The sequence below is a fragment of the Cygnus atratus genome, chromosome 2, assembly GCF_013377495.2.
Source record: "Cygnus atratus isolate AKBS03 ecotype Queensland, Australia chromosome 2, CAtr_DNAZoo_HiC_assembly, whole genome shotgun sequence".
Classification (NCBI taxonomy): domain Eukaryota; kingdom Metazoa; phylum Chordata; class Aves; order Anseriformes; family Anatidae; genus Cygnus; species Cygnus atratus.
Genome location: NC_066363.1, coordinates 85105710 through 85133039, shown reverse-complemented (window position 1 = coordinate 85133039; position 27330 = coordinate 85105710). Strand labels below are relative to the sequence as shown.

At 37.8% G+C, this 27330-nt stretch overlaps 1 protein-coding gene across 6 annotated transcripts in view; it reads right to left on the bottom strand.

Moving 5' to 3' along the window:
• Positions 1-27330, bottom strand: part of SEMA5A (semaphorin 5A) — a 337359-nt gene that overhangs the window by 58776 nt on the left and 251253 nt on the right. For all 6 annotated transcript variants that reach the window (XM_035552812.2, XM_035552815.2, XM_035552811.2 and 3 more), the window contains 3 exons: positions 22946-23127; positions 20611-20754; positions 12578-12725 (listed from right to left, as the gene is read on the bottom strand). In XM_035552812.2, coding sequence (XP_035408705.1) covers positions 12578-12725; positions 20611-20754; positions 22946-23127 — 474 coding nt within the window. The remainder of the gene's footprint in view (positions 1-12577; positions 12726-20610; positions 20755-22945; positions 23128-27330) is intronic.

The window sequence follows — 27330 nt, the reverse complement described above, 5'->3', positions numbered from 1 at the left end:
AAAATTGGCAGTCACAAACTAAGAGAAAAGCTACTACCCTTTCATAGATAATAAACTGGTTAAAAGATAGGAAATGGAAGAGAGAAATACATGGTCAATTTTCACAAGGAAAGGTGTCCAACACGGTCTGTGCTGACACCTGTGTGGTTAAACATATTCAACAGCACTGGAAGTACTTTAATATCTAAAATGCTGTCTACTTGCAGGAAGACATTGCAAAGGCTCTCTCCAGGGGTTATTGCAGAGGAAAAGGGAAAGGGAAAGTGCATACTTAAGAAAGTGCATACACTGCACCAGGCTGGTACTGCAGGCAGAATGCAGTTCTAAGAACTAAACCTGCCAAAAAATTTCCTCCAAATAGTGAAGGGTGCCTACCTTATCAAATACAAAAGATTAACAGACCATTTTCATCTCTATTTGTCATATTTGTCAGACTATTTTTTGGCAAAGCCCTTCTGTGACTTTGGCAAAGATGAATATATATTTTTTTTTTTTAAACCTTGCAGTCTCATGATTTAAATTTTACTTTCTTCCCCACTTGCCTCTCACAACACATGAAATTCTACTTGTGCCAACTATTCTTCCTATAAAACTTAAGGCAACATAAATTATTTTTTCTTGACATTTTGTGACTGTCATGGAAGACCGAATTGACTTTATGTTTAGGGCATCTCATACTGTTTTACTGCTTCAGTTACACCTAGAAAACTAAGTGGCAAATAAAATGTCAATCATTCTGGGAAAAAGAAAAAAAAAAAAAGAGGTGAAAACATTTCTCCTACTAAAGACACTTAAAAGACTCCATTCTTCACCATTTTTTTCCCCAAAATTAAATTTTATGACCTACAGACAGGTTTTTGATGGATTAATTCCTATAATACCGCATTTGCTTTTTTTTTTTCTTCACATTCTGTGTCTTGGATCATTTTTATACTTCATAGAAAACTGCTGATGTTAGATTTCACTATATGTCTAATATTCCTCTTAGCCCTCCATTGCAGAAGCAGATTATATGCACTGATATTAATTCTTTTTCTAAGTACTTTAAAGTCTCTTTAACAAAATATTCATGCTGCCAAGCTATCTCACACAAATGCTTCAATACATGAATAGGGATTCTGGATCAGCTTTTCAAGGGATAGGACACATAAATTAACTGCTATTAATACAGAGCTTAGTGGATTTGTGAAGAGGGTTACATGCTCTTACATGAATGCATATACTATAATTCTAGTTTTCTAAGCAATAGCCTGAAAATTTTAGAAACTTCTGACTGAATGTCTTTCATGCTTTACATAGAGTGAACATACTTCAGATTAAAGCAGGATTATACATCTTGGTTTTATTCATAGAGTAACCACATACAGTCTCTGGACTTCTGCCGGGCTGTATCATTCAAGGCTGTCCAAAGACGTAGCTAAGTCGGGTAAGGCCAAGAGAGCAGGTGAGTCTGTTGCCCAACTCTAACGTTTTTTCTTATAGTTTGTGTTGACTGGGATGGGACCAGAATAAGATCAGCTACAGGAAATTATTTTTTTTCTTACCAGGAGTTACATTCACACTATTATTACATTACCAGAACACCAAAATAGAAGAGCCAAACATCAAACCTACCATGTTGCAGATCTGAGCCTTGTATACAATGTCCTCACATGCACTAACATACAAATACCCTTTTATAAAGAATCTTAGAATCAGCCAGTACATTCATAAAATGATCGTGATGTACAAAAAAACGGGGTTGCTTGGGAGTAAAGTAGCAATCATACAAAAGAGTCTTGTGCTGAGCATGGCAGGGGACTTGTATCTTTAAAGGTCCTTTCCAAGCCAAAACATTCTATGACTCTGTCTTGGCTGCACAGCAGTGTCGTAGCTGACCTGGCATCCAGCAATCCCCCCTGCACAACAGGCAAAGTAGACGTACTGCCATGGGATCTAGGGAGAGATTTACATTTTCCTCTTCCTCTCTATCCATGACGGAAACGAGTGGCTCAAGTACTATCCCTGTCACAGCCTGTTTCTCATCAGTACTTCTGCAGCCTCCATGCTGACACGGTGGAGAAGAAACACCCTGCCACCTGCATGGCAGGATGAACAAAGAGTTAAGGAACATGGTGAAAGCATTTAGGTTCTCCTATTACCATGTTATTCTGCAGAAATGTTCATAATTTTGAGATTAATAGTCAAGCTGTAACTTGCAAGTTTTCTCATGCATCCCAGAGGGAATCAACAGGGTGTCATGAACTGTATGAAGTTCAACAAGGCCAAGTGCCGGGTCCTGCATCTGGGGCACAACAACCCCAAGCAGCGCTACAGGCTGGGAGATGAGTGGCTGGAAAGCTGCCTGGCCGATAAGGACCTGGGAATACTGGTTGATAGGCAGCTGAATATGAGCCAGCAGTGTGCTCAGGTGGCCAAGAAGGCCAACAGCATCCTGGCTTGTATAAGAAGTAGTGTGGCCAGCAGGTCTAGGGAGGTGATTGTCCCCCTGTACTCGGCTGTGGTGAGGCCGCACCTCGAGTACTGTGTTCAGTTTTGGGCCCCTCGCTACAAGAAGGACATGGACGTGCTTGAGAGAGTCCAGAGAAGGGCAACGAAGCTGGTGAGGGGTCTGGAGAACAAGTCTTACGAGGAGAGGCTGAGGGAGCTGGGGTTGTTTAGCCTGGAGAAGAGGAGGCTCAGGGGAGACCTCATCGCTCTCTATAGGTACCTTAAAGGAGGCTGTAGAGAGGTGGGGGTTGGTCTATTCTCCCACATGCCTGGTGACAGGATGAGGGGGAATGGGTTAAAGTTGCGCCAGGGGAGGTTTAGGTTGGATATTAGGAAGAACTTCTTTACTGAAAGGGTTGTTAGGCATTGGAATGGGCTGCCCAGGGAAATGGTTGAGTCGCCATCCCTGGTGGTCTTTAAAAAATGTTTAGATGTAGCCCTTAGTGATATGGTTTAGCGGAGGTCTTGTTAGTGTTGGGACAGAGGTTGGACTAGATGATCTTGGAGGTCTCTTCCAACCTAGACGATTCTGTGATTCTGTGAATTTGTACCAGCTGACAACCTGGCTGACTTTCCATTTGAAATGTCAGTAAATTGCTAGGAGAGCTAGCATGTTAACTTTAAATTAGTTTCTTTTTCACTTTTCCTTAAGTGGACTAATTCAAAGCCCAAAGAGATGAAATTGAGTCTGTGCTTCCTCTGAATGTGATAGCTGAAAACTAAAGGTATAGTCTACAGCTGCTTCTCTCCATTTAGAATGTCTCTGGACAAAGCAAACAAGAACTGTATTCTGGGGCTGACCACCTGGACCACTCCCAGTCTGCACAGGGGCTTCACCTAGTTCAAAGGAAAGATAAATCAATGTCTTTATCTTTACAGGGTCATAAATGCTTCACTGATCTCTCGTTTTAGAAATCATCATGAGTAACAAAGCTGAGGATTTTTGTATTGTAAATTGAAAGGGCTGGGTTTATGACTTCAAATTCATTCACCTTTCAGATGTTTCAGCTGATGTTATAAGTATTGTCTTATGAAAAAAATGCTGCCCTGGAATCTGCAGGATTTATCATTTTACTTTCAGCTGTGCTACTCAGAAAAAAAAAAAAAGTTATATGATGTTGCTTTCAGTACCATAAAGTGTAGTGAGACTGTGAAAATATATCCTGCCCTTTAAGCCGTACAGGCTAATCACTGTGTATAATGGTAAATATGCTCAGTGCTTATATGAACTTATATTTTCAGACATGAAGAATACAATCCCATCTACTGGAATACTTAGGCCTAAATATATTTCAGCATGCTACAATGGACTCAGAATCACAACACACTGAAGATACAAAAGGATGAATAAACACAATGAAAATGTATGTTTGCCTTTTTTTAAGGCTTATGAACATGTTTGTCAGAGGCTTTGAGTAACTTACAGCCTTGTATTTGCTGGCTATAGCATTAGTGCAGAAATCTTCTAAGCCAACAATTGAATGTGGAAGGGATGAAGGAATCAGCCCAGGAAGAAAAAAATGGTACTTTTATTAACTTCATCAATAAATATTCCCAAATTTATATAAAATGATGTCCCAACCTAATATAATTTAGGTAAGAATAGGGCTTCCTGACACTATTTTCATTGAAAAGCAGAATCCTACCACAGCCTAATAAATTAAAAATTACTATAACACTCTGAGACTAAGTGAAAACAAAACCTGTCAGATAAACCTCAAGATTTTGGATAGAGATCGATTTAATTGCACTCTGATGGCTAAAGGCTGCTGCCAATTAGCTCAGCTAACAAATCAATCTTACACTTTTCAACACTCACTGAAGTAGTGAAGTTATAATGGCAACAGTGCATATTATTTTTTCAGGCTTCACCCATCCCTCAACTTATTAAGGTCAAAAGTCTGAAACAAAACACTGCTTTATGTTAGCCATCAGGTCTACATGTGAGTACACTTTTTGGTATAAAATGTTTAACCTGTTAATAACTATGCTTGCACTGTAGCATTTTAACTACAGGAGGCTAAGGCTAAAATGAACAAAATAATGAGAGGAACAGTTTGTTATAAGCTTATTCAATAATAAATTAAAAAGAGGAACATTGGAAATGCCATTCTAGATCAGATGTTGTCTCTGGTTATTGTCAAAGGACAGCACAGAAATAAGTGGAATGCTCAAAGCACAGAACAATCAGACTCTTCATATTAAAAAAAAAAAAAAAAAGATTTAAAAGTTTAAAATGTGATTTACTATGCTACCTAAGCTTTTTTTTTTTTAATTTATTTATTATAACTCTAGTTCATCCTGATATTCTGCACACTTTGTATAGAGTTGTTGAATAGTTTTTTTTATTCTTAAGATTTAAGCCTCAACAATGTCTTGCAACAAGTTGCATCACGTAACAATGCCCTGAATAGAATTTAATTCCATTACTTGGCTTCATAATACTTTAAAATTCAGTATATTACAATACAGAGTGCACAGAAATCCCAGTGTTTCCTCTCCAGATCTGTCATTATTTTAAATATTAGTCCTTTTTACACTAGAACCCTATCTATTCTGATTTAACTGGAATCCCAGCCTTTGGCTTTCTCTGGAAATTTCCTAGGGCTGTACCCCTTCTACCATTTTCCTTTAAGAACAGTAAGTGTGGCTACAGAGCAGATTTATAGAACAGCTCTATCGTGCCTCTGGCATAATTTTCCATGTGATGTGTCATGCACCCTTTTTCCCCATTTTGATTGTAACTGCACAATGCCCTATGGTTGTTGCTGAGCTACCTGCAGTAAAATTAAGGTGTTTGCATACCTACAAAGACAGCTTTCTGATGGAAGAGATTTCTAAAATTTGTAGAGGAAATTATAACATGATCCAATGACTTCAGTCCTTAATTCAAGGGAATTAGAAAAATTCAAAATAAGCTCCACTTTGAATATAAGTGAAGATAAGCAGTGATGGAGAACTAACCATTCCTTGCAATGTGATTCCAGCTAGCTTCAGTCTGGACTGCTGTGGTCAGCCTTTCTGAGATTTGTTTATAGGAAAACCCTAGACTACCTTTGTCTTTATTGGAAATACCTTTCTGAAACATCCTAAATGCTAAAACCAAATCTACATGTTTTCACTGCTACATAACTTTTCTGGCTTTTAGCTAGTATTATAAAAAACTCGTGCACCCGACTCCTGTCTTGTACTTCACTGTGTTTCAAGGTGAGAGTAGGAGATTCCTTGAAACTCTATGACTTTGCAATTGCAACTCCTTTCACTTATATTACTCAGAGACATCTAGCGATGCCTATAAAACAACCAAATCAAGCTCTGCGTCAATGATGCCTCCCAACTTCAGGACACCAGCAAACGTAATCCAAATTTTTCTGCCAGTATTACTAAGAAAATTAATAAGTTTTTTTTCCTTAGAACCCAAGTTCTTTCCTTTAGGAAATCTAGAGTAACCTCACAATAATCTCACATATCCTCTTCCATGACAACCCACTAGTATGCCTGGTTAGATACACCCTTCAACTCCTACATCTTCTTGCGAGTATATCACTTCAATGATCATCCTTCCTTGTAACACCGTATCACAAATTTAAAATCATATACTTTGAAGCTGTTACATTTTGATTGTCAAAAAAGACCCTGTAATCTTCTTGAAAAATAATGCTAGAAATGTATGAAGTAGTCTACTTTAGTAGTATCTTAAGGAATTGATTTCCACTTTCCATTCTGCATCTTGGTTATTTTATACCCTGAAGTTGTTTTGCATTTTGAAAATCAGAGATCAGATGAAACAGCTCCTCTCCACCTGCATCGCTTTCTTCTTTTCCTTTAATTTAGATAAATGTAGATATGAGGCTTGCTATCCCTTTCTCTCTTAAACAAATGAATGAAAAAAAAACAAAAAACACAACAGCTGTCTACCATTCCCCCTCCCTCCCAACATATTACTCCAGGACAGAGATTACTTTGTTCCTCCTTCTTCACTCCACATAAAACACATAAGGTAGAACTACATGAGTTTCACTTCTGCCTTTGGTCTCAGATGCCCTTAAAGAATAAGTGGATCATACAACTGTTCCATTACATTTACTATCTATAAATTGGTGCATTTCTATAGCATAGTAAATACTATAACCAACTGTCATATTATAAGTTTTAGTCAGGTGCTTCCAGGGATCAAGAAGGATTATTTTGCATACGCAGATTTTCTATGTAGTTTTTACCTTTTTCCTTGTCTACTTTTTGGCACCTGAGACTGGTTGCAACTGGAGTTAGTGGGTTAAGCCAGTACTCTGAAAGAGTACAGGAAATACCAGATGTGCTACTAGATGGCTATCTGGTGTAACCTGCTCTAGTGATTTCTAGATAGAGGATAGGAAGAAACTTTCTCCCAGAATAGACTGGTAGAAACACTGGGAGTTATATATGTTGTTCTTTTTTAGTCTCTCTGTTAAAATCACTATTTATTTATTTATTTATTTGTGTTTACAGTTCTCTCTGCTGTCAATTCTGATTTCATGGAAATACTATTTATGTATCAAAGAAAACTACACCACACGTATGTAATAAGTAGTTCCATAAGCGACTAATGAAGCTTGATTTCCTGTAAGTTTATATTTCAAGACTTCAAAAATTTTCCTTCTTTCATTTCCCCTTCCCATATCTCCTGCCAGTAGGACTTAGCAGTCCTACCACTACAATTAAAAGACATGCAGTGGCTAGTCACAAACTGCATGTGTGCTAACATGCATACTCACTGACCAGCATCTGATGCAACCTGGAGCAAATAAGGGACTCAGCAGTAACTCTGTCTCTGAAGGTGGGAACTAATTTAAGTTTTTGTCCTCTAATGAACCAGTATTTTTCATGCAACTTGGTGCAATTTCATATTGCTGGTAGGATGGCTCTCCAATCGAACACACAAGAAACTCAAGAAGGATGTGAATCTGTTAGAACAGGTCTAGAGGAGGGCCACGAAGATGATCAGAGCATTGGAGCATCTCTCCTTTGAAGAAAGGCTGAGAGAAGCTGGGGCTGTTCAGCCTAAAGAAGAGTGGGGTGACCCTGGGATGACCTTATAGCAACTTTCTGGTACTTAAAGAGGGCTTATAAAAAAGATGGAGAGCAACTCCTTGCTCAGGCAGACAATGACAAGACAATGGGGAATGGTTTTAAACTAAAAGACGGGAGATTTAGATTAGAGGTTAGAAGGATGTTCTTCATTCAGAGGGTGGTGAGGCACTGGAATAGGTTGCCCAGAGAAGCTGTGGATGTCCCATCCCCAGGAGTGTTCAAGGCCAGGTTGGATGAGACCCTGGGCAACCTGATTTAGCGGGTGGCATCCCTGCCTATGGCAGGGGGGTTCGAACTAGATGATCTTCAAGGTCCCTTCCAACCCAAGCCGTTCTATGATTCTGTGATCTACAGCATGGGAGCTGCTGAAAACTGTAACAAATAGCAACAGCTGTAACAGGACACTGGTGAACTTGGCATTTTAGGAAACAGCATGGAAAGTTCTGGATGTATCAAATCAGGTCTCCAATCTCTGATCAGTAAGACTCCTTGTATGGACAGAGGCACTCGGCCTTCACCTGACTTTGTGGAACAAAGCCATTCCCTACAACAAAAGCCTTGGGAAAGCTTATGCACAGTTACCGTAAGATTTGTTTCCTATGGTATTTTAAATAAGATCTAGGATTCTGAATCCAACTCACATCATCTGTATCATACATACCCATCAAGGGCAAAGCTCCTGAATTTGAGAATACATATTTAGGGCGACACGTCCAACTAGGTTTGAAAAAGATTTCAAAACAACAGTAATTGATCCATAAAAGAAAATATTGCACGTGACTTGGAAGTTCCTGAAAGAGACTGTTATAGGACCTTGTTATAGGAACCTCAAAAGAAAACTGCAGTCATTGTCAATTGCCATAGATTGTAGTGAATTGACGGAGTTGAGAGCCACATGTACCACTTTTCAATATGCCAGCATTTTCTGAAACTATTTCTTGTGATTTTTTTAAACCTTTTTAATTACTTGATATTGGTTATAATTGCAGCTGTACATACATCATCAGAAGAAGGCAGGCTCTAGTTTGCTAAACATTTAAAACATACAAGAAACAACTAATACTCAATGGCGTTTACATTATATAGAGAAAAAAAAAGATTTGAAAAGGAAATGAGCATGAAATTGTCAAATGTCATAGAAAAAGTGTAATTTTTTGTACCTCACATTTGTGAGAATACATTTTCTGGTTTTGCAATAGATGATGGAGTATTTTCCCTTAACTCAGAGACCAGGCAGAAACTTAGATAAATAAATAAATAAATAAATAACATAGTAACAATCTTTTCTGTTCTCTTGTTGCTCAAATGGGCGTTTGGAATTTATTTTGGGATATGGCAAATATTTTAAAGGCAGACTGTGTCCTTTCTGATGGACAAAATATTTCTGCAAACCTTAAATCTTCAAATTCCTTTTAAAAACTTAATGAAAGAAAACATTTCTGACGTTTGTTTTTCCAAGACATTTTTTTTTTATCTTGTGTCATAACAGAAACTTTAGAATACAGAATTCCCTGCTTTTCAGCACAATTCTGGAACATTAAAATAATAATGAAAAAATATGAATGCAACACTAGCAACTATTTCTAAGGAACAACAACAAAAAAAATTGCCTTTGTTCTATTTCACAGAAAAATCTAACATGCTTTGTTTTGGTATATGTAAAGTATATACTCTTTACCAGATTTCCATTACAATAATAAAATTAATGCATATGTTAGCATGACTGAAATGAGAACACAAATACACAATGTATGTCACCCAACTGGAGCCTTGGACTAGAATTCCTATTCTAGGAATAATTCTTAAAATAATTTATTTTTTATTACTGACCTGAGGCAAATTCAACTGAGATTATGCTTCTCAGGGGAAAAGAAGAGCTTTCTGAAGCAAACCTACAATTTACCCAAGTATGCTGTAAAATCTGAAAAGATTTGTCCTCTGAGTCATATTAACTCAGTCCACAGAATTTCACAGTGTATCTCTAGCACATGTATCACCTGAATACATTAGAGTAATACCTGTTTTCTCATCCACTTAAGCTTTCAATTACCTGATTTTGGCTGCTCTTAAATTTGGCTGTGACAATTCTCTCTCTCATTAGACAATTTCCAGCATTCTGTACTAACTTTGATTAGCATAAAGATCTTGACAGGTCCTTATGGCTCCAGATTTTGATTTCAAACTTCATGTTTTTGACCTTTAGGAGTCTCTGTGGTCTAGCTCTCATATATCATAAAAGTTTATGGTTTTCTATATTCAGCATAAATGCTTAAATGGTTTTGGTCTTTAGTCTCTGGTCATCTATTTTCATGTATCGAGTAAACTTCAGTGAGAGATGCATCTTTAAAATGCCATCATGTTGTTCTATCTTTGGAATATTTGTATGCATCAAAAGGTTTGTTATTATTTTATAAGATGCTAAGTTTGCAATAGCTGCATGGAACTCTCTACTAAGTACTGTTAAAATATCCAGTTGTCTTGGTTGAATTCTGCCTTGGTTGAATATGAGATACAGCCAAGGAACCAGCTGATGAGAATAAAGCAAAACACAATCAGTCACCTGCTGTGCTGTTATGGACTAACAGCAATACAACAGAGCTAAAAAGGAGGAAAAATACTGACTAAAAATTACATAGTAGAAATCATCAGGTGGACACTGAAAACTGCTATGGATATGGTAAAAGCAGCAAAATGAGAACAGCTAAAGAGATTAAGGTTGGCTGTACTACAGACCCACAGCCTGGTCTCAGATTGGTAAACAGAAGAGGTAGGTACTCCCACGACATAAAATCTGGTCCCCTGATACTGCTGGCAAACAAGATGAAGACCCTTTCTTAAGAAAACAGTTGTGGTTGTTTTTCTCTCCCAACCCCCCATTGAAAAATTTTTCTAAAGATAAAGAACCACCATAGTTTAAACGGTCCCAAGACAGCATTTAGGAGTCCCTTCACTTCTGATGCATTAAAAAATTATTTTTGTTTCAAAATGAAATGAAGTCTAATATTTTTATTTTCTTCTTAAATGGTATGCTCTGTCTGCATGCTTCTTTCCTGGTTTTTAAGAATACAAGTCCTGACTACACAGACAGCAGAATCCAAACCATACAGCTGCAGAAGACCTGTGGCAACTCAGGCTATTCTAGCATTATGAATGTTTCCCTGAATTCATCTTTACTGAAGGTAAATAAGAAACTCAGAGAGCCTTCTTTTATATTAAAGCTATCTTCTCATGATTGCAAAAAAAAATAATAGAGAACTTGGTATTTTAATTCCCTGAGCCTATTTCAGATATGCCTTTAATTCGCTTGGTGAAAGAGTATGGCTTATAACATCTTTTACTCCAGATCTGATATCCAGTAGGTAGGGTAGAATACTACCACTTTCATTGCATCTTTTCCTGAGATTATTTAGCTTTCCAAGTGAGTAATGAATACCAGTTATACTAGAATACCTGTTTATCGCATCCCATGAAGTCATGAATACTAGAGATGGGATAAACAGGGATGACTGGGACAGAAAACTTTCACACTATGCTCTTTACTATGCTAGTCATGAAGACTTGACAATCGATCTAGGCCATATGTCTGCTTTTTTGTGTACCGTTGGGGGAGACAAATATTTTGGAAAACTTTGAAAAAGTTATTAGGTTAATTCTTAAAGTTCAGCTGAAAGACAAGAAAAAAAATGTTGGATGTTTTCAATATAATGAAAATGCACTTTACCACCAGGATAAATATTAAGAGAACAAATCCTGGGAAAATACACAAAAGCTTAAAATTAAGAAAGGTAACAAATGATCCTTCCTTTTGTACTGAATTACTACCAGACTAACAAATAGTCTAGAGATGATGACAAACCTCAGAATTAATTAAGTTTACTCTGAAATGAAGGCATGTAAAGATTGGTTTAATATGTAAAAAAAAAATAAATAAAGATTATTCTGTGTCTAGTATTCTGGAACAAAGCTCAGTGCATTTTTCTCAGTGTGCAAGATTAGGCCTGGTAATTAAACTCTACATGGCTAAAACAGAACCCACAATTTTCCTTTGAGCTGTGCTCATTTTGGTCACTGGGGAGATTAACAATACCTTCTGTAATTCAGCAACAGAATCTATCTTTTTAGGTTTCAGCCACTTCAAATTTTGCTTTCTACATAATATCCCCTTCCATGACAATCCATCACTAGAATTCAAATTAGCTGTAACATGAAACGGCACCCCTAGGTTCATCTTCTGATATTCACCTACACTTGCTAAGTCTTTCCTTCAGCTTCTAGTTGTCCTGCAACAAAATCCTTTCCTTTGGCTTTGATGGTGTTAACCATTCAGCGCTATTCACACCGAGGTTATTTTCCTAGTGTACTGCAGTGAACGTGTCACCCTACTCTCAGCGTCTCTGCTATGTTTCTCTCAAACACTCATACACTGCTATGTATATACTGCTTCAAGAAAGCAATGTTCCATTTTGATGTGCCCATCCCATGAAACATAATGCTCTGCTTGTTCATATGTAAGAAAAAGCCCCTACATGCTTTTCCACATGCTTCTCTTTGTAAATGAGGTATTTGCAATTTAGTTAATTCATTCAAAATTGTCCCACAGTAGCTTCAAAAATTGGCAGCTGTTAGGCTGCTGAGATGCTAAGATCACTGTGTAATCTGTATTCACTTTTTGCCACACTATTTATTTAGATTTTAAAGTTATCCTTTCCTTGCTGTACAGGACCAGAGACACCGGAGACCTGGGCTCATAGCAAGAGTTCCCCTGTACTCTGGTGAACAAAATAAAAAAGACCATAAACCTGCCAAAGACACATCCCCCATCTGCACTAACCTTGCCTCAGGAAACCTATAATCTAGACGACATTATATAAAAACTGATTGATATATATTTCTCTAATAAACTGTGAATTTCAGCACACACCAGCAATGCAGACAAACACACTCTACTGACTCATATTAGGGGTACATCACATGGGCACACACCTATTTGCTGAAGGGCAAGCTGAGAATTACTTACCACGCTGCAGCCAGGACAGTCAGGACCATTTTCACATATCCTACGCCGAGCCTGAATCCCTCCTCCACATTGAGCAGTGCAGCGTTCCCATGGACCCCAGCCTGTCCAAAACACATGAGGGGGGCACAACAGATGCTCATTGCAGTACCTGTGAGAAGAAGCAGACAAGGAGGCAAATAATCTGTTTAGTATCAAGACAACTCCTCCAAGTTCTTTGATTATTCAGATAGGTGTTTGTACAAGGAAATATTTTATACAAAGTGCCCTTCTCTTATTCACAAAAGATTGAACTAACAGTTATCACACTGCACAGAGTTTAAGAATTTATTGAAGCATTTAAAGCATTTGTTTGCGTTATTCAATGCCTTAATATTAACTACGTGATACAACCATACTATTGCACTGTGAGCACGAAAGCAAGCCTAACAACTACTTTCATAATAACAGTTGTGGCTATATGTCTGGGGCAGAAATGAGTCAAACAAACAAAAGACAACCATTTAGGCAGGCACTCTTCTATCAGTCTCCAGCCAAGCACTGATTAGGATCCATCTCTCTCCTCTTCAGAAAGCTAAACTTGCATTTGGCTTTCTACAGTGACTCCACTTTTATGGGTACATTAAAAACTGAAACATTGACTCTAGGCATAGAGAACTATACTATTCTGATAGTGTTATTGCTTTATCTTTTAAGGGGTGTTTTTAGTTATTACAATCCTTGAAAGATTTCCCAGTGGGCTGCGAACTGATTCAGGGGGCTTCCAAGTTCTCGAGGGAAATAGGAATATCTAATTACAGAGTTATCGTTACTGTTACAAGACATTCAGACATTTAGGAAGGTCCCAACTTTTAGTGATTTTTTTAAAATTTTTTTGTAAAAACCTAAGATTCCCGATTTTTAGAGTGTGCCATCTACTGACATTGGCTGTAGCATACACTGCTTGGTAAAGCCCCTCTGTGTGGATTCAAAGGGTTTGGGATATCAGTAAGCACAACTGGGACTCAAAAAGGGGCCAAGGTCTTATTTGGGATGAAGCAAAGCCACAACAAGCATTCAGAAAGCAGATGATCCCAAAAGTGTTCTAATCTTTTGTGGTTGCCACTGTATGGCTCTTATTCCTACTATTTCTGACTGTTCTGAACAAACATTTCCATTTATTACAATACTTCCTCATTTTTTACACCAGCCATCCAAAATCCACTGTCTTCTTGCGTTTCTGGCAAGCTTTCATCACTTTGTACTCTCCTGCCATGAAAACTGAACAGTAATTCATTTTCTACACAAAGAGAAACAATGACAGTATAAACTGTTGTTATTTTCAAAAAGAATAACAACTCTTTTTTTTTTTCCAGAAACCCTCAAGATCTTCAAGCTTTACTTCTTCATTACCAAATAATTTGCATGTTCAGAAGTCTGTAAGGAAAAAATATTGTTTGTGTGTGATATATATATATATCAGTAGGTTTATTACATACACTGGAGCCTGTGATCTAAAATTTGTCTGTAGGACTGAGCAACTCCACTGCAATTTAAAAGGTTGGCTGTGGGGTAAATGGGGTAGCAACATTTAGTTTTGTGTTTCTGTATTGTTAAGTAAACTATTAACAGCTTGTATTGAGCTTGTCTAGTGTTCTCCAGTAAACTGAGGGGAAAAAAAAAACAATATTTATGAATCTTCTATCTCAGAATTCTTCTGTGTGTGATTTGGTTAAATGTCTTTTCAAGCATAGTTTGTGCATAAACTTTTTTTTTTTTCTCCTGAATGTTCATTATTTGCAATTCACAGTTCACATTATGCTACCCCTAAAGATGCAGAGGAATGTTCTGGGAATGGATATTCTTCTCAAAAAACTCAAACAGCTGCATGCATATTCTCTGTCACATGCATTCATTTATGGGAATATTTGTGATAGCTGGTCTCTGTGATCATTTGTTGAGAATGTTTACCCAATGAAACTTACATGCAACATCACCATTTATTTATTTAAATGAGTACATATTTTGCATATTTTAATTAGTTTTGAATGGAGATGTGCTAAATTAATTTGGGATACACACATGGGATTAAGCAAGTCTGCCATGAAATTGACAATTACTGATATTCAGCCACGCAAAAAGTGAAACTAAGGGTGGGATTCATCTCACCTTAAAATATAGACACATACAGTGTAGCTCTCTAGAAATGAAGTACTCATCTAAACTTGAGCAACAGCTCATGGAAAGAAACAATCTTTTAAAAAACATGACTTATGTCACCATAAAGTAAATGTCTAATACAGGTCATACAAATACAGTCCTCAATGTACTGATTTCTCTATAATAATTAGAAGGGTTGTGTGAGAGATCGACATCTAAGATTCCATACAGCCAATTCAAATTTTGTTGATACAACCTACAGAGCTAGAATCATTAATTTGGCACAATTTAGGAATATGTAGTAGAATTAAACAAATTAGTCTGTTCTCCACTGCCTGTATTGCCTAGAGTTCTATAAACTATAGTGGAAGTTCAGCCATCTCACTCATGCATGAACACTCAGGTCATGGACACTTGAAGTCAGGTGTGACGAATCTCATTCAGATGAGATTCCTGACTCTACACAGTGCCTCTTAATGCCATTGTGCTCTATCACCTGCTCTCTCTCTTAAGTGGAAGACAGAGTGGAGCCTAACAATTGACACACTAAGCACTTCAAAGACTGGCAATTCTGCTAACCAGCACTATTTAAAGTTACAGTTGAAACTACAAGATGCAACTGAAAAAAAAGAAAAAAAAAGAAAAAAAGAAAAAAGAAAACACTAAACACTAAAATTCCCATGCAACTACTACCTTCCAGTCAGGGAGAAAAAAAAAAGACAAAAAAAAAGACAAAACTGATTGCTAATTTTTATTTTTTTCAGGAAAGGAATAAAAATCACAGTGTACAAGTGGAACCTGATTTTCATTTCAGCCAGACAACCTCTAAAAACATCAGGTATGTTTTCAAAATTAGATACATCCCTGCAATTGATCTTTGAGCGCTGTGCTACAGCAAGGGGCTTTGAGCCAAGTTTCATTATATTGATTCTTGGCTGCATTTCAAGTCACTCAGTAACCCTTTTTCCCTTTTGCCCTTTCTTCCCCTCTTAATTTTGTTCTCAGGACCCACAGGGCTAACATTTACAGTAATTCAACAAAACACGCAATGTAAGAAACTTGGATCTGTGAAACCACTGCCCTCTCCTCTAATCCCATCTCTAGCTGTGATGAGGTCAGATAGAAGAACAGCCTAGAGAAATGTGGGTTTTGTACAGTGACCTTTCCCATTTTCCCTTACAGTGAGCCCAAGTTCAAATGCCCTAATAAAGGAATTGTCATACTGGGGAAAAGGAAAGCATCCTCTATCCAGATATGTCCAGAACCACTAGTTCCTAGAGTAATTTGTAATTTTTTCTCCAGGCAATTAGAATACAACTGGAATTTATTTCAGCAATTTATTTCAGTGTTATAAAAAGACAAATTATTTGACTTTAGTCAAATTAGTGTTGTCATGCAGCACTGAGTACAACACATTAACTGCATGACAGTTACAAATGTGTCTTTTTCACTCTGCACAGAGATTCTGTTTAAACACATAATTCTTAATTTTGAACAATATTATGTTAGTATGCATTTAAGAAAAACAAACTACCCTTAATCACTGTCCACCCATTCGCATGCAATACTGTTAGGTGCTGGGTATTCGTGGTTACCAGCTGCTAACTTACTGGGAAGCACAGACTGTGCTGAGGTTGATGGGAATGCTGGATTCCTTCAATTGAAGGCAGACATATGACGCACACACATGCCTTTCTGGAAAGAGATTGCTGCATCAACAGAAATCCCCACCCAGGAGACTCTGGAAGGTGGCTGGGGCATGTGCTCTCAGGGATTTCTTTGGAAGAGGAGGGAACAGACAAAGCAAGGAGCATGGGAGCACACACTTCCCATCAGGAAGGGTAGTCGTGGGAGTAGGGGCAAGTCCAAGGCTTCTTGGTGTTTGATCTTCTCTGCTGAAGGAGACCGAGCTTGTCTGTTCTGCTCAGAAAAAAGCAGGGCTACACAGATGGGACGTTTGGCTCTCAGTGCTTCCTCCTTCTCATGGAAACAAGTCCAAGAGTTCTGAATCTGCTGAGGATTGTGTACAAAATAAATGTGACAATATCTACTGCTTCCTACACTGTACACCTAAAAATTTCCAGGGTTTTCAAACGTTTACTCCTTAAATGCAGCCAATTCATTTTTCTAATTCTGATTTGCTCTGCTTTTTCTTCTTTCTTTTTTCCTTTGTAATAGAAGAGGAATACACTCACTAGAAGCGACGGATTCTCATTCTAGTGTCCCTCAGTTCTGCACCAATAAGAGGGAGACCAGTGGACTTAACAAGCCTGTACTACTACATCTTCCTCAGGAAGGAGAGGAAAGCATTTTCATTCAGTGACAAAGTCAAGACAGGACACTACAGACTCTATAAACTAAAACCTATAGAGTTTTCCCAGCAGCTTCAGTGAATATTCCACACACGGTGGGAGAAAACAAACAAACAAACAAAAAAAAAAAAAAGATTTTTTTAAGCCCCTAGTGAATTCGTCAGGATGTTTTCCATCTCGAGCCTTAATTACAATATTATTTTATCTGATTAGCAAATTCTGTTAAAATCCTATTTTTACTCCCTCTTCATATTCTGTCTAAGCACACATCAGCTGCATTTTTGACCTATTTCTACAAGGCAAATTGACTTTGTAATACAAGTCTTTGCTGCTATCTCTCAAATGTTTTCCACCCCCCCATCCTTTAGCACTAGAGCATGCAACAGCCTAACCAATCTGCAAAACTTTAAACTGGTAAATATTTCCACTGACTTCAAGGGAATGACCAGCAAGCACAGATCTTCTTGATAGATTAGACATTGCAGGATCACAGATTTCATGAGGTAAAACAAACATAACCTAGCCAAACATTTACCCCTTAACGCATGAAAAATATTCTCAAACTGAATATTCATTCACATCTGTAGGAGAATTAACCTCAACAATAAGCTGTCTTTTTGTGTTTATTTTTGTGTAATTATGCATTGGATTTCTACTGGAAACAGTGTTTGTTGAAAAGCTGTTCCAAAACTTGGCACAATGTTTATTGTGGAAACTGAATCCCTTAATTAATCTCCTAAACGTGTGAAGGTGACATGAATGTGTACTTTTGTAAAGACAAAAGCACACAGCATGTAAATCACCTAATACTAATTTTTAGTAAAACTACAAAAATATTCACCTTACTCATGGGCTGGGCCACTAAGAAAGTAAAATGTTGGGCTATTTATAAACATTCATTAATTTCCACGAGAAAATCTGAGATGCTGCTTATTGGCACTCTGGAAGCAAAAACATTTCTTATAAAGTACTGCATGTGGACTACTTGCTCAGTCTGCCTAAATGTACTGGGCCCAGTTCTCAAGTGCACGGTGTCCACCTGACACAGACGTAACTCCACTGGCACTGAAGGGAAGCAGTGAATTAGCACTACCACAAATACTGGTACTCCATTGCCCTCAGCTCAAAACTCCCCACAAGCTGTTAGAGCCCTGAGGGCACTCAAAAAGCTTTAATGGCAGCAACCAACCTCACCCATGGGCCCAGGAGCTCTATTTAAGGTCAGCCAGGGATCTTCAGGACTGTAGTTTGGATTCCCAGTGGGATCTCAGACTGCCTCATCAACATAGTATCACCTATGACCCAGACGCTTGGTTGAACCCGGCCACAATCTCCAGGCTTGCTCTGCTCCCTTGCTGTGGGTGGTGGATGGGCCTTGCCTGGCAAGTTTCCTAGGACTCCACTTTTTACAGCTCTGAAAAGATCCAAGTGCTTTGCCTGCCACTGACAAAATCCTGGGAAATAACTGTTAGGATACCTTGTTCCTCTAGAAAAGCTGCTTCACAAATGGTGGAACAAAATGTCCTAACATACCACACTTTCTTGAAATAAAATACGTATTACCCTTCTAAAAGCATTAGCACGCTAAAGTATCGTGGACAGCCTAAAAAAAATCAGGGTAGAGGTATGAAAGTTAGCTGTGAGCAAGCTAATGAGTGAGAGGCACGTTGATAAGGCAATGCAGGACTGGTGGGAGTGGAGGGTGTTTCATGTAGAAAGGAAACAGCTACAGAGGAACTGGGAGAGAAAAAAGGCGTCCTGCAGTAAACTTACTGGCACATAATCCCAGACTGCTGCTGAAATGGATGAAAGAGGGAAAGTACAAGTAACTTGCAGGCTACAAAAGCAGAGCAACTTAAGCTTTCTGTTTGCTCAGAACAACTGCGTACCAAAATTCAATCCTTCTAAGTAATTATTTCAACTCATTGTAAGTATCACTTTCCATTTTGTAACTGCTTTTTCAGTGCATCCATTGTCTTAATACTGGACATTTTCTTTTACAATCAGATAAGTATTTCTCACAGCTTTCTGTGTTTCTCTGAAACTCCTTATTGGGCTATTCTATGCTAAAATTAATATGAACAATGACTGCTAACATTCATAGTCCATCACCAAAAAGTCTATTCAAACTAAACTCTTTTCTTCTATATCCAGTCTTATTGTATCCTGCCCTGGACTGACCTCTCAGTTCAAGAAAATAACTGTTATTCATGCTAGGACAGAGCTATGTGACAGCAGACATAATTCTACATTTGGTGAACAGCTTTTTGGTTGGGCAAACTATTTTCAGAAAGCGATTTCCAAAATATCAAAATGCTCTTCCTCTGTGATGAAATGGTAAATATTAATGGCTCTGAAACAGCAAGTGTTCACATGTTCTACAATACCAATCCATTACATTTAGAGTTAGAGAAGCCAGGTTCTTTATTTTATGTCAATACATAAACGTGTGATGCAAATTACCTTCACTGGAATCTCTTTCTGAGGAAATGCCAGAGCTGTTGTTTAATTAAATCCCCCATTGAAACTCACCATACAGGTTACTGAATCTTACTTTGATCTCACAGCACAGTAGGACAAAAGCAACCCTTCTCCTTTGGTTATGTGGAGGTATTTTACAGAAGCACTGAAGTAAACTGCAAGTATATATTGACAGGAAATGTATCCACACCCATCTCTTGTAATGGATGTCTACAGTAACCCAAATTCTTACACCAGCACCAGTCTTCTGCTATTAACTTTTTGGCATGCCTCAGGAAACAAGATAATAAACCCATCTAAGAGTTGTAGTGAATCTGAATATATTCTAGTTTGATCTAAATAAATGTTTAATTTCTATTAAAGTTCCTAGCACATAAATAACAAATTAAAAACTTTTGGGTACATGTATGATAAAATCAGAGGTCTGAATTTTAGATTCTGAGCTAATGACAGTCTGGTGCAAAATCATTAGATGGTGAAATCAATATTTAAGCTGCCTTGATCTGCTCAGGGGCTAATATAGATACAAATAATTAAAAAAAAAAAAAAAAAACACAACAAAAACAACAACAACAAAAATACTGAAACCTTGCTAAAAGATATTTGAGTCCAGGTGTATTATATCTATTGAATATAAAACAAAGCCCTTGAAACTTCTCTCGATGTTATATAGATGCTTAATTCATTTAAGGCAGAAGAAGTGAATTCACGGCATCAGTAACATAGTACTGTGACCTTACTATATTTTGCTCTAAATTCCAGGTTTTGAGCCCGGGCGACTTACAGTTCAAACACACTGCAATCAATTTTCTAGTAGAATCAATTTTCAGGGTCTCAAGGGACAGCAGCACATGACTTCAGCACAATTCTCTGGCACTACTAGGAGCTCAGCTGGCTTGGAAGGGATGCAGCTGAAGTGAAAGATGAAAGAACTGCTGCAGCCCCACAACCTTGCTAATGGGAATACTGCTATTGTGCAGCATTGGATTTAAAGAGAGAGTGGAAGAAAATGGAATGAAAGAAAAAACAGGCAAGAGAAAATATCATGTGGAATACAGCTGAGCAGAAGAAATTAAAACAGACAATAGAGAAAAGATAACTCACCTCTCCTCACGATTCTGTCCCACACAGACGCGTCCTCCATGTCGAGGGGTTGGATTGCTGCAGGAACGCTGGCGTACTTGAAAGCCTATTCCACAAGTGGTACTACAAGGTGACCAAGAAGTCCATGGTGTCCAGCCTCCATTTCTGGTAGAATAAAAAGCTCAGGCTCTGTCATCTGTTATACATAGCGAATGGCTGATTAGGTGTGACTGACAGCAAAATCTGACCCATTAATATTTCTGTAGAAATCATTAATACTTCACTGTGTTCCGTTTCTTAAAGAATACTGAACTAAAATAAAAGTGCTCTGATCCTTCCATATTCCTTGCATTGTAAACAGCGACTGCTGCAAGGACCCCATTACACAAGAAGTAAACAAAGTCCAAAGACATGAAGCTACTTAGTTGCTTTCAGTCACTTTATTCTGGGTAAACCTGATTTGCAAACTTTTGTACCAAAGTTCTGAAGATAACTTTTAATTACATATTTGTCCAATTATTATTTGTGGGTCTTTTTTTTTTTTTTTCAGAGATATCAGAACATCAAGTTTTACCACCTATTTTGTGATTAAAGTGATTAAAGGAAAAAAAATCAAAATGCCTTAGGTCACAATTTCAACAGTATACTCTGATAAGTCACAAATACCTTATTTGTAACATAACAGAAGAGCTAACAGAATTCACAGGCTATACCCTGTATTTGCAAATTTCTGGAAGGCATAATCTTGTCCCTCCCTAGTATACACTAGAACATATGCTAGAAAAAATGCACTTGAGATCAAGCATCTTGAAAAGAATTTAATATTCAGTCCAAAGCAAAAAAAAAAAAAAAGAGAGACACTTTTGCAGTTCCCAGAACTATTTGATGATTAAGCCTACAGTTTTTGTATTGGTAGAAGAAAAACAGAAATCGAGAAAAATAAAACTCAACAATAATGAGTTCTTCAGGTTTCACCATAAAAGCAATAGTCAAGATAGGGCTTTATTTGATTTTGAAATCACTTTAGTTTTTAACAGTGAAAAGTAACTAAATCCAGTAATAAACACGACACAAAATTATTTCAGTAATTTATCACAAGTATTATCAATTTAAATGTCATTAATCTTGATCTCTTATTAAGAGGTAAGGGATGTAAGAGTTGATAACAATAATAATAATAATAAAAAAATCTGGGTCTCCATGAACTATGGGAATCAATTATTTGATATGGCACTGTTAACTGAAGTAGGATGTTAAAATCTTGTAATATCTAATTAAAATCTTGTAAATCTATTTCTTGTAAATCTAAGATATTAAAATCTCATAAATCTAAAGTGTAATACTGCCAATGTTAGTATGTGAATAAAGTCCAAATCATGTTGTCAATTCCCTTCTAAGCCTGACAGCCAGTAACTTTTATTCAGTCGTTCACTATCTCACAGCACATTTTTCTTCCATTCTCCTGGTCTAATGTTAAATACTATATTGTTATGTATCTAATAATTTCCCTAAAAATTACCGTTACAGAGCTTGCAGTTATCCTGTGCAGAAAAATTATCAGTTTTATTCACTACCATGATGTGCAAAACAAAAAAGCAGTCAAGAAGCAGAAAGAATTGCTGAAAATAAGCATCAGTTTATGTTTCATCTTGCAGCTGAAGTATGTACCATCTTTTAAGCATTAACTCTAAATGCAATTCAGAATATGGAGTGTTCTGAGTTTCTTTGAAATGATCTGCTCTCATTACTTCTTTTTTTTTTGCTTTTTTTTTTTTTTCTGGGGGTGGTTATGTGCCTGAGGAAGACAAAAGATTGGCTAAGAAGTGGCATACAGACTGGCAATACATCTAGATGTCATAATGCTACCAAAAGATATAATGGAAGCATCTTTTCTAAGGCAGATGGGGGAATTAATACAATGGTGACATGAAGCCAAAAAAAAGTGAAAAAAAGTAAACAGTTCTGATTTAAAAAATAAAAATAAAAAAATTATGACTCACAGAACTCAAAGAACAGAGAAAAATATCATAATTTGGATATTACCTAACATTTATTTATTTATTCCTCTCTGAGATTTTGTTAAAATTAACAGGACAATATAATTTGGTACACTGCATTTATAAGCACTATTTGCCATTTGGTACACTGCATTTAAAAGCACTATTTGCCATTCTCTCCCACAATGTTTAAGAGAGAAATTCCAATGTCTCATTTGCTGCAGCCATCACTATGGATTGTTTCGTGTACATAACAGGATCAGTGGATTGTGGATGAGATTTCAAATGATAGGTTTTATTCTGATTAAGTTAAAAAAAATAAAACCATAAGCAATAGAACCTGAATTTATTTTGTTTACCTGGAACAGTTGGCAATTTCCATGGTTGGTCCTTCACACAGCCACCCTCCACACTGAGGAGCTGGACTGTCACACACACGTGTCCTGCAGAGGCAGGATCCAACACTGGCACCATCTGTGTGGCTGCAAGGTTTCCACTGTGACCACGTTCCAAAATGTCCATCCACTGTCAGATTCCTCGTCTAGAAATAAACAAAGCAGAAAGGCCTACCTGAAGCCTGATAGCTGCTTCATACTATTCCTTAATTCTGCAGTACATGAAGGTAAAGCCTCCAGCCACCACCAACAAAAAAAACCCACAAGCCTCCACTGGAGAGATATACCTTCCAGGCAGTATGTTACACTTTTTGCAATTGCTACAGCTGTAGGATTCCCACCATCTCCAGCTGATCTGGGCCACTGGATGCCACTACTATAGCAAAAACAATAATTACAACTAACCATTGCCTTTCACAACCATACTCACCTACAGTTATTCAGTAAGAAGTGTATTTTACTTTCTCAGTTATCCTCTAATGACAGCATTGCCTATTTCCTAAAATTTGCCTGTGATTAGCAACTTGGACACTGACTGTAAAATAGTATGTGCAAGAATGCCTGTGGAAACCTGAATCTAGATCAAAAGAAAGAGGCAGCAGAGGTAATTGTCTAGGGTAAGAAAACTGGATGAATCAACCACCAATCCTCATGATGAATCTTTCTTTGACAACAGTTTTTTTTATGCATACATCCGATAGTACCATTTCAAAATAGTGAAATGTGGTTTTACATTTGACCATCTCTAAACTGTAGAATCATAGATTATCCCAAGTTGGAAGAGGCCCATCAAGTCCAACTCCTGGCTCCACACAGCACCACCCAAAAATCAAACCCTATGTCTGAGAGTGTTGTCCAAACATTTCTTGAACTCCAGCTGGCTTGGTGCCGTGACCACTGCCCTGGGGAGCCTGTCCCAGTGCCTGACCACCCTCTGGGTGCAGCACCTTTCCCTAACCCCCAGCCTGACCCTCCCCTGTCCCAGCTCCATGCCGTTCCCTCGGGTCCTGTCGCTGTCCCCAGAGAGCAGAGCTCAGCGCCTGCCCCTCTGCTCCCCTTGTGAGGGAGCTGCAGGCTGCCATGAGGCCTCCCCTCAGCCTGCTCTGCTCTGGGCTGAACAAACGGAGTTATGTCAGCCTCTCCCCATATGTCTTGCCCTCTAGACTCTTCATCATCTTTGTAGCCCTCCTTTAGGTATTCTCTTACAGTTTTATGGCTTTTCTATAATGTGGCATCCAAAACTGCACACAATACTCAAGTTGAGGATGCACCAGTGCAGAGTAGAGTGGGAACCCTAGAAGCCATTATATTCATGTACCATTAAAAAAAAAAAAGTTTTAAAAAGCATAAGTAGCACCTAACCCTACATGATTAGCCAGTTTGCTCTCGCTAAAGTCATTTCTCAACACCTTTGGTTGGGAGGGTCAGACTGTTTTCACCTTGATGGAAATGATTCCATCATGCAGCCATAACACATTAGTAAGAAATCTTTACTGTTCAACTTAAATAAAATGTGTTAGCTCAAATCACATCAGCCTGCATTGCTACGAGAACTTTGAAACACAGTTGGGCTGGGCATGGATAATTCATCTCCGTTAACAAATATAAATGTTTGTACTATTAATTCAATTTAGCAAGGTGTTAATCTTGATTAATCTGTTATCATAAATTGAAATGATGGCAACTACATCATTTCAATGCTAACAATTGCCAGGTTTGATTGCCACATTTTAGCTTTCAGTCAAAAAGAAGTACTACCAACTGAAGGCTAAACAGAATTGAAAGCAACTCTTAGATAAAAATAAGTATGTAGTCATGCATATTTTATCAAATGTGTGAGAACATAATTCTGTAACATTTGCTTATATATTGAAATGGGAACTATATTTGCAGAATTGTTATGAATATTCTAAAACGGTGTCTCTCTTTGTTGTTTTTAGTATTGTTTCATTTTAACAGTGGTGAGGGAAGTACACATTTCACTAGTAATTTGAAGACACGAGATTCAATTACAGCACAAGACATGTTTCCACTGCCACACTGGGTGCTGGCTGATTCTTTCCACTGTGGTGAAGGTTCCATAATTTCACTATTCATTACATTTCTTGTGATTTATTATTCACAGATATAGCTTCTTCACAGAACAACTATGTGTACATTCTGCCAGCTACAACTTACATAACTCATCATTTCAAAATTCCGCTGACACCATTTTTTTCCTTGAAAATAACTCACTGACCTGTGCTCACACAGAGTATAAGCTGTTATTTTTCATAAGATAATAGGAAATAAGTACTTCTTTTCAAATGACAAGTAAACTCATTCCTCTTACACTGCTACTCTAAGAAATATATAGTCTGTAAACCAGAAATGGTATGTCCCCAACACGATTAATATAAAAGATGTGAAAATATCTTTCTTGTTTTCTATTCCTATGCTGTACCAAAACATGTTTATTGTTACACCAACAATTATACACTAAACCTGCAGTTGTCGTTAGTTATTATAATTTATATCAAATGGCAGCGAAAGTATTTATAAAACATGGGTGAAAGCTTGAGCTCATAAGCAAATACGGATGGGAGGTTTCTCTTTCCTGATTTTTTTTCCCTATTCCTGCAAAGATCATCCCACTGTAGTCTCTGCCGTTACCTACAGTTGCCCTGTTCTCCCTATGAATATCTCCTTTTCACAAGTGAATTCACAAAGCGAAATCACAAAGCGTAAAAACAATTTTGTAATAGGACTATAGGAAAGCAAACTGTACTGATCATGTTTTTTTTAACCCTCACCAGAGTCCATTCAAGACCACTGCCCAGTAACCTTTCACAATCTGACATGCCTTGAGTGGAAAGTTATGACCAAAGAGACAATATGGCTGTATTTTCCTGACATGGCTGCATTCTGCTTTCCCTCTATACCTGCCTGTTTTTGCTACCCTTTCTTTTTTCTGTAACTGCCTAAATCCCTTCTTTCTTTCTAATTTCCCACAAATATTCTTTTTTTTTTTTTGCCCCCGTCTTTTTTTTTTTGTTTGTTTGCTTGTGAAAGCTCTCTGATGATACCATTATTTTTAGTGATGGATTGCAAGTGTTACCATTGGAAAATATTTTGTCAAAACTATTAACAAGATCTTTCATTACTATAAAAAGTATTAGATGAATAATAGTGATATCTGACCAACTGGAAGAATCTCAAAGCAGATATGTGTGCCCATAACATTAATTGCTATCTGTATTCACTCACAATTGGTGTACTCATGCCAGAAATACCCACTTGAGAATTATAAATCAAAATAGGATAACTACAATAACTGTATTTGTCACAAACAATCTTCAAAGTTCATAGACACAGTAGCACAGATACCCAGCTATCTAGCTTAGACCCCTTCCCGCTCTACCATGAAATGCCAATAAATGTTCAGGCATATGAATAATTCCCTAGAAAATAACTTCTCAAGTATAACTGGTCACACTTAATTTTGTGCCAAACTAGACTACAAACAGGTCACAACTGATGTGAATTTGTAAGAAATTGGTCGTGCATTCATCTGACAAATTTTCTATGTTAAAAAAAAAAAAATCAGTGTTAAAAAAATCAGTGCACATTTACTAACAGTTGAGATTTTAGAACCACTTGGAAACAAAGCAGGGAGGGTAAAAAAGTTTCCAATATTCTGTTCTGTTCGGCCTTCAACATTTTTGACATTGTTTCCCACATCATTTTCCTGGAGAAACTGGCTGCTCAAAACTTGGACAGGTTTACGCTTCGTGGTTAAAAACTGCCTGGATGGCCAGGCACAAAGAGCCATGGTGAATGGAGTTAAATCCATCTGGAGGCCTGTCACAAGTGGTGTCCTCCAGGGCTCAGTACTAGGGTCAGTTCTCTTCAATATCTTAGTCAATGATCTGGACAAGTGGATCGAGTGCACCCTCAGTAAGTTTGCAGATGACACCAAGTTAGGCACGAGTGTTGATCTGACTGAGGGTAGGAGGTCTCTGCAGAGGGATCTGGATAGGCTGGACCGATGGGCCAAGGCCAAATTTATGACGTTCAACAAGGCTAAGTGCTGGGTCCTGCACTTGGGGCACAACAACCCCATGAAACACTACGGGCTGGGGGAAGAGTGGTTGCAAAGCTGCCTGGCAGAAAGGGACCAGGGAGTATTGGTCAATAGCCAGCTGAATATGAGCCAGCAGTGTGCTCAGGTGGCTGAGGAGGCCAACAGCATCCTGGCTTGTATCAGAAATAGCACGGCCAGCCTGACTAGGGAAGTGATTGTACCCCTGCACTCTGCTCAGGCTCTCAGCTACACTTCAAATACTGCATTCAGTTTTGGGTCCCTCACT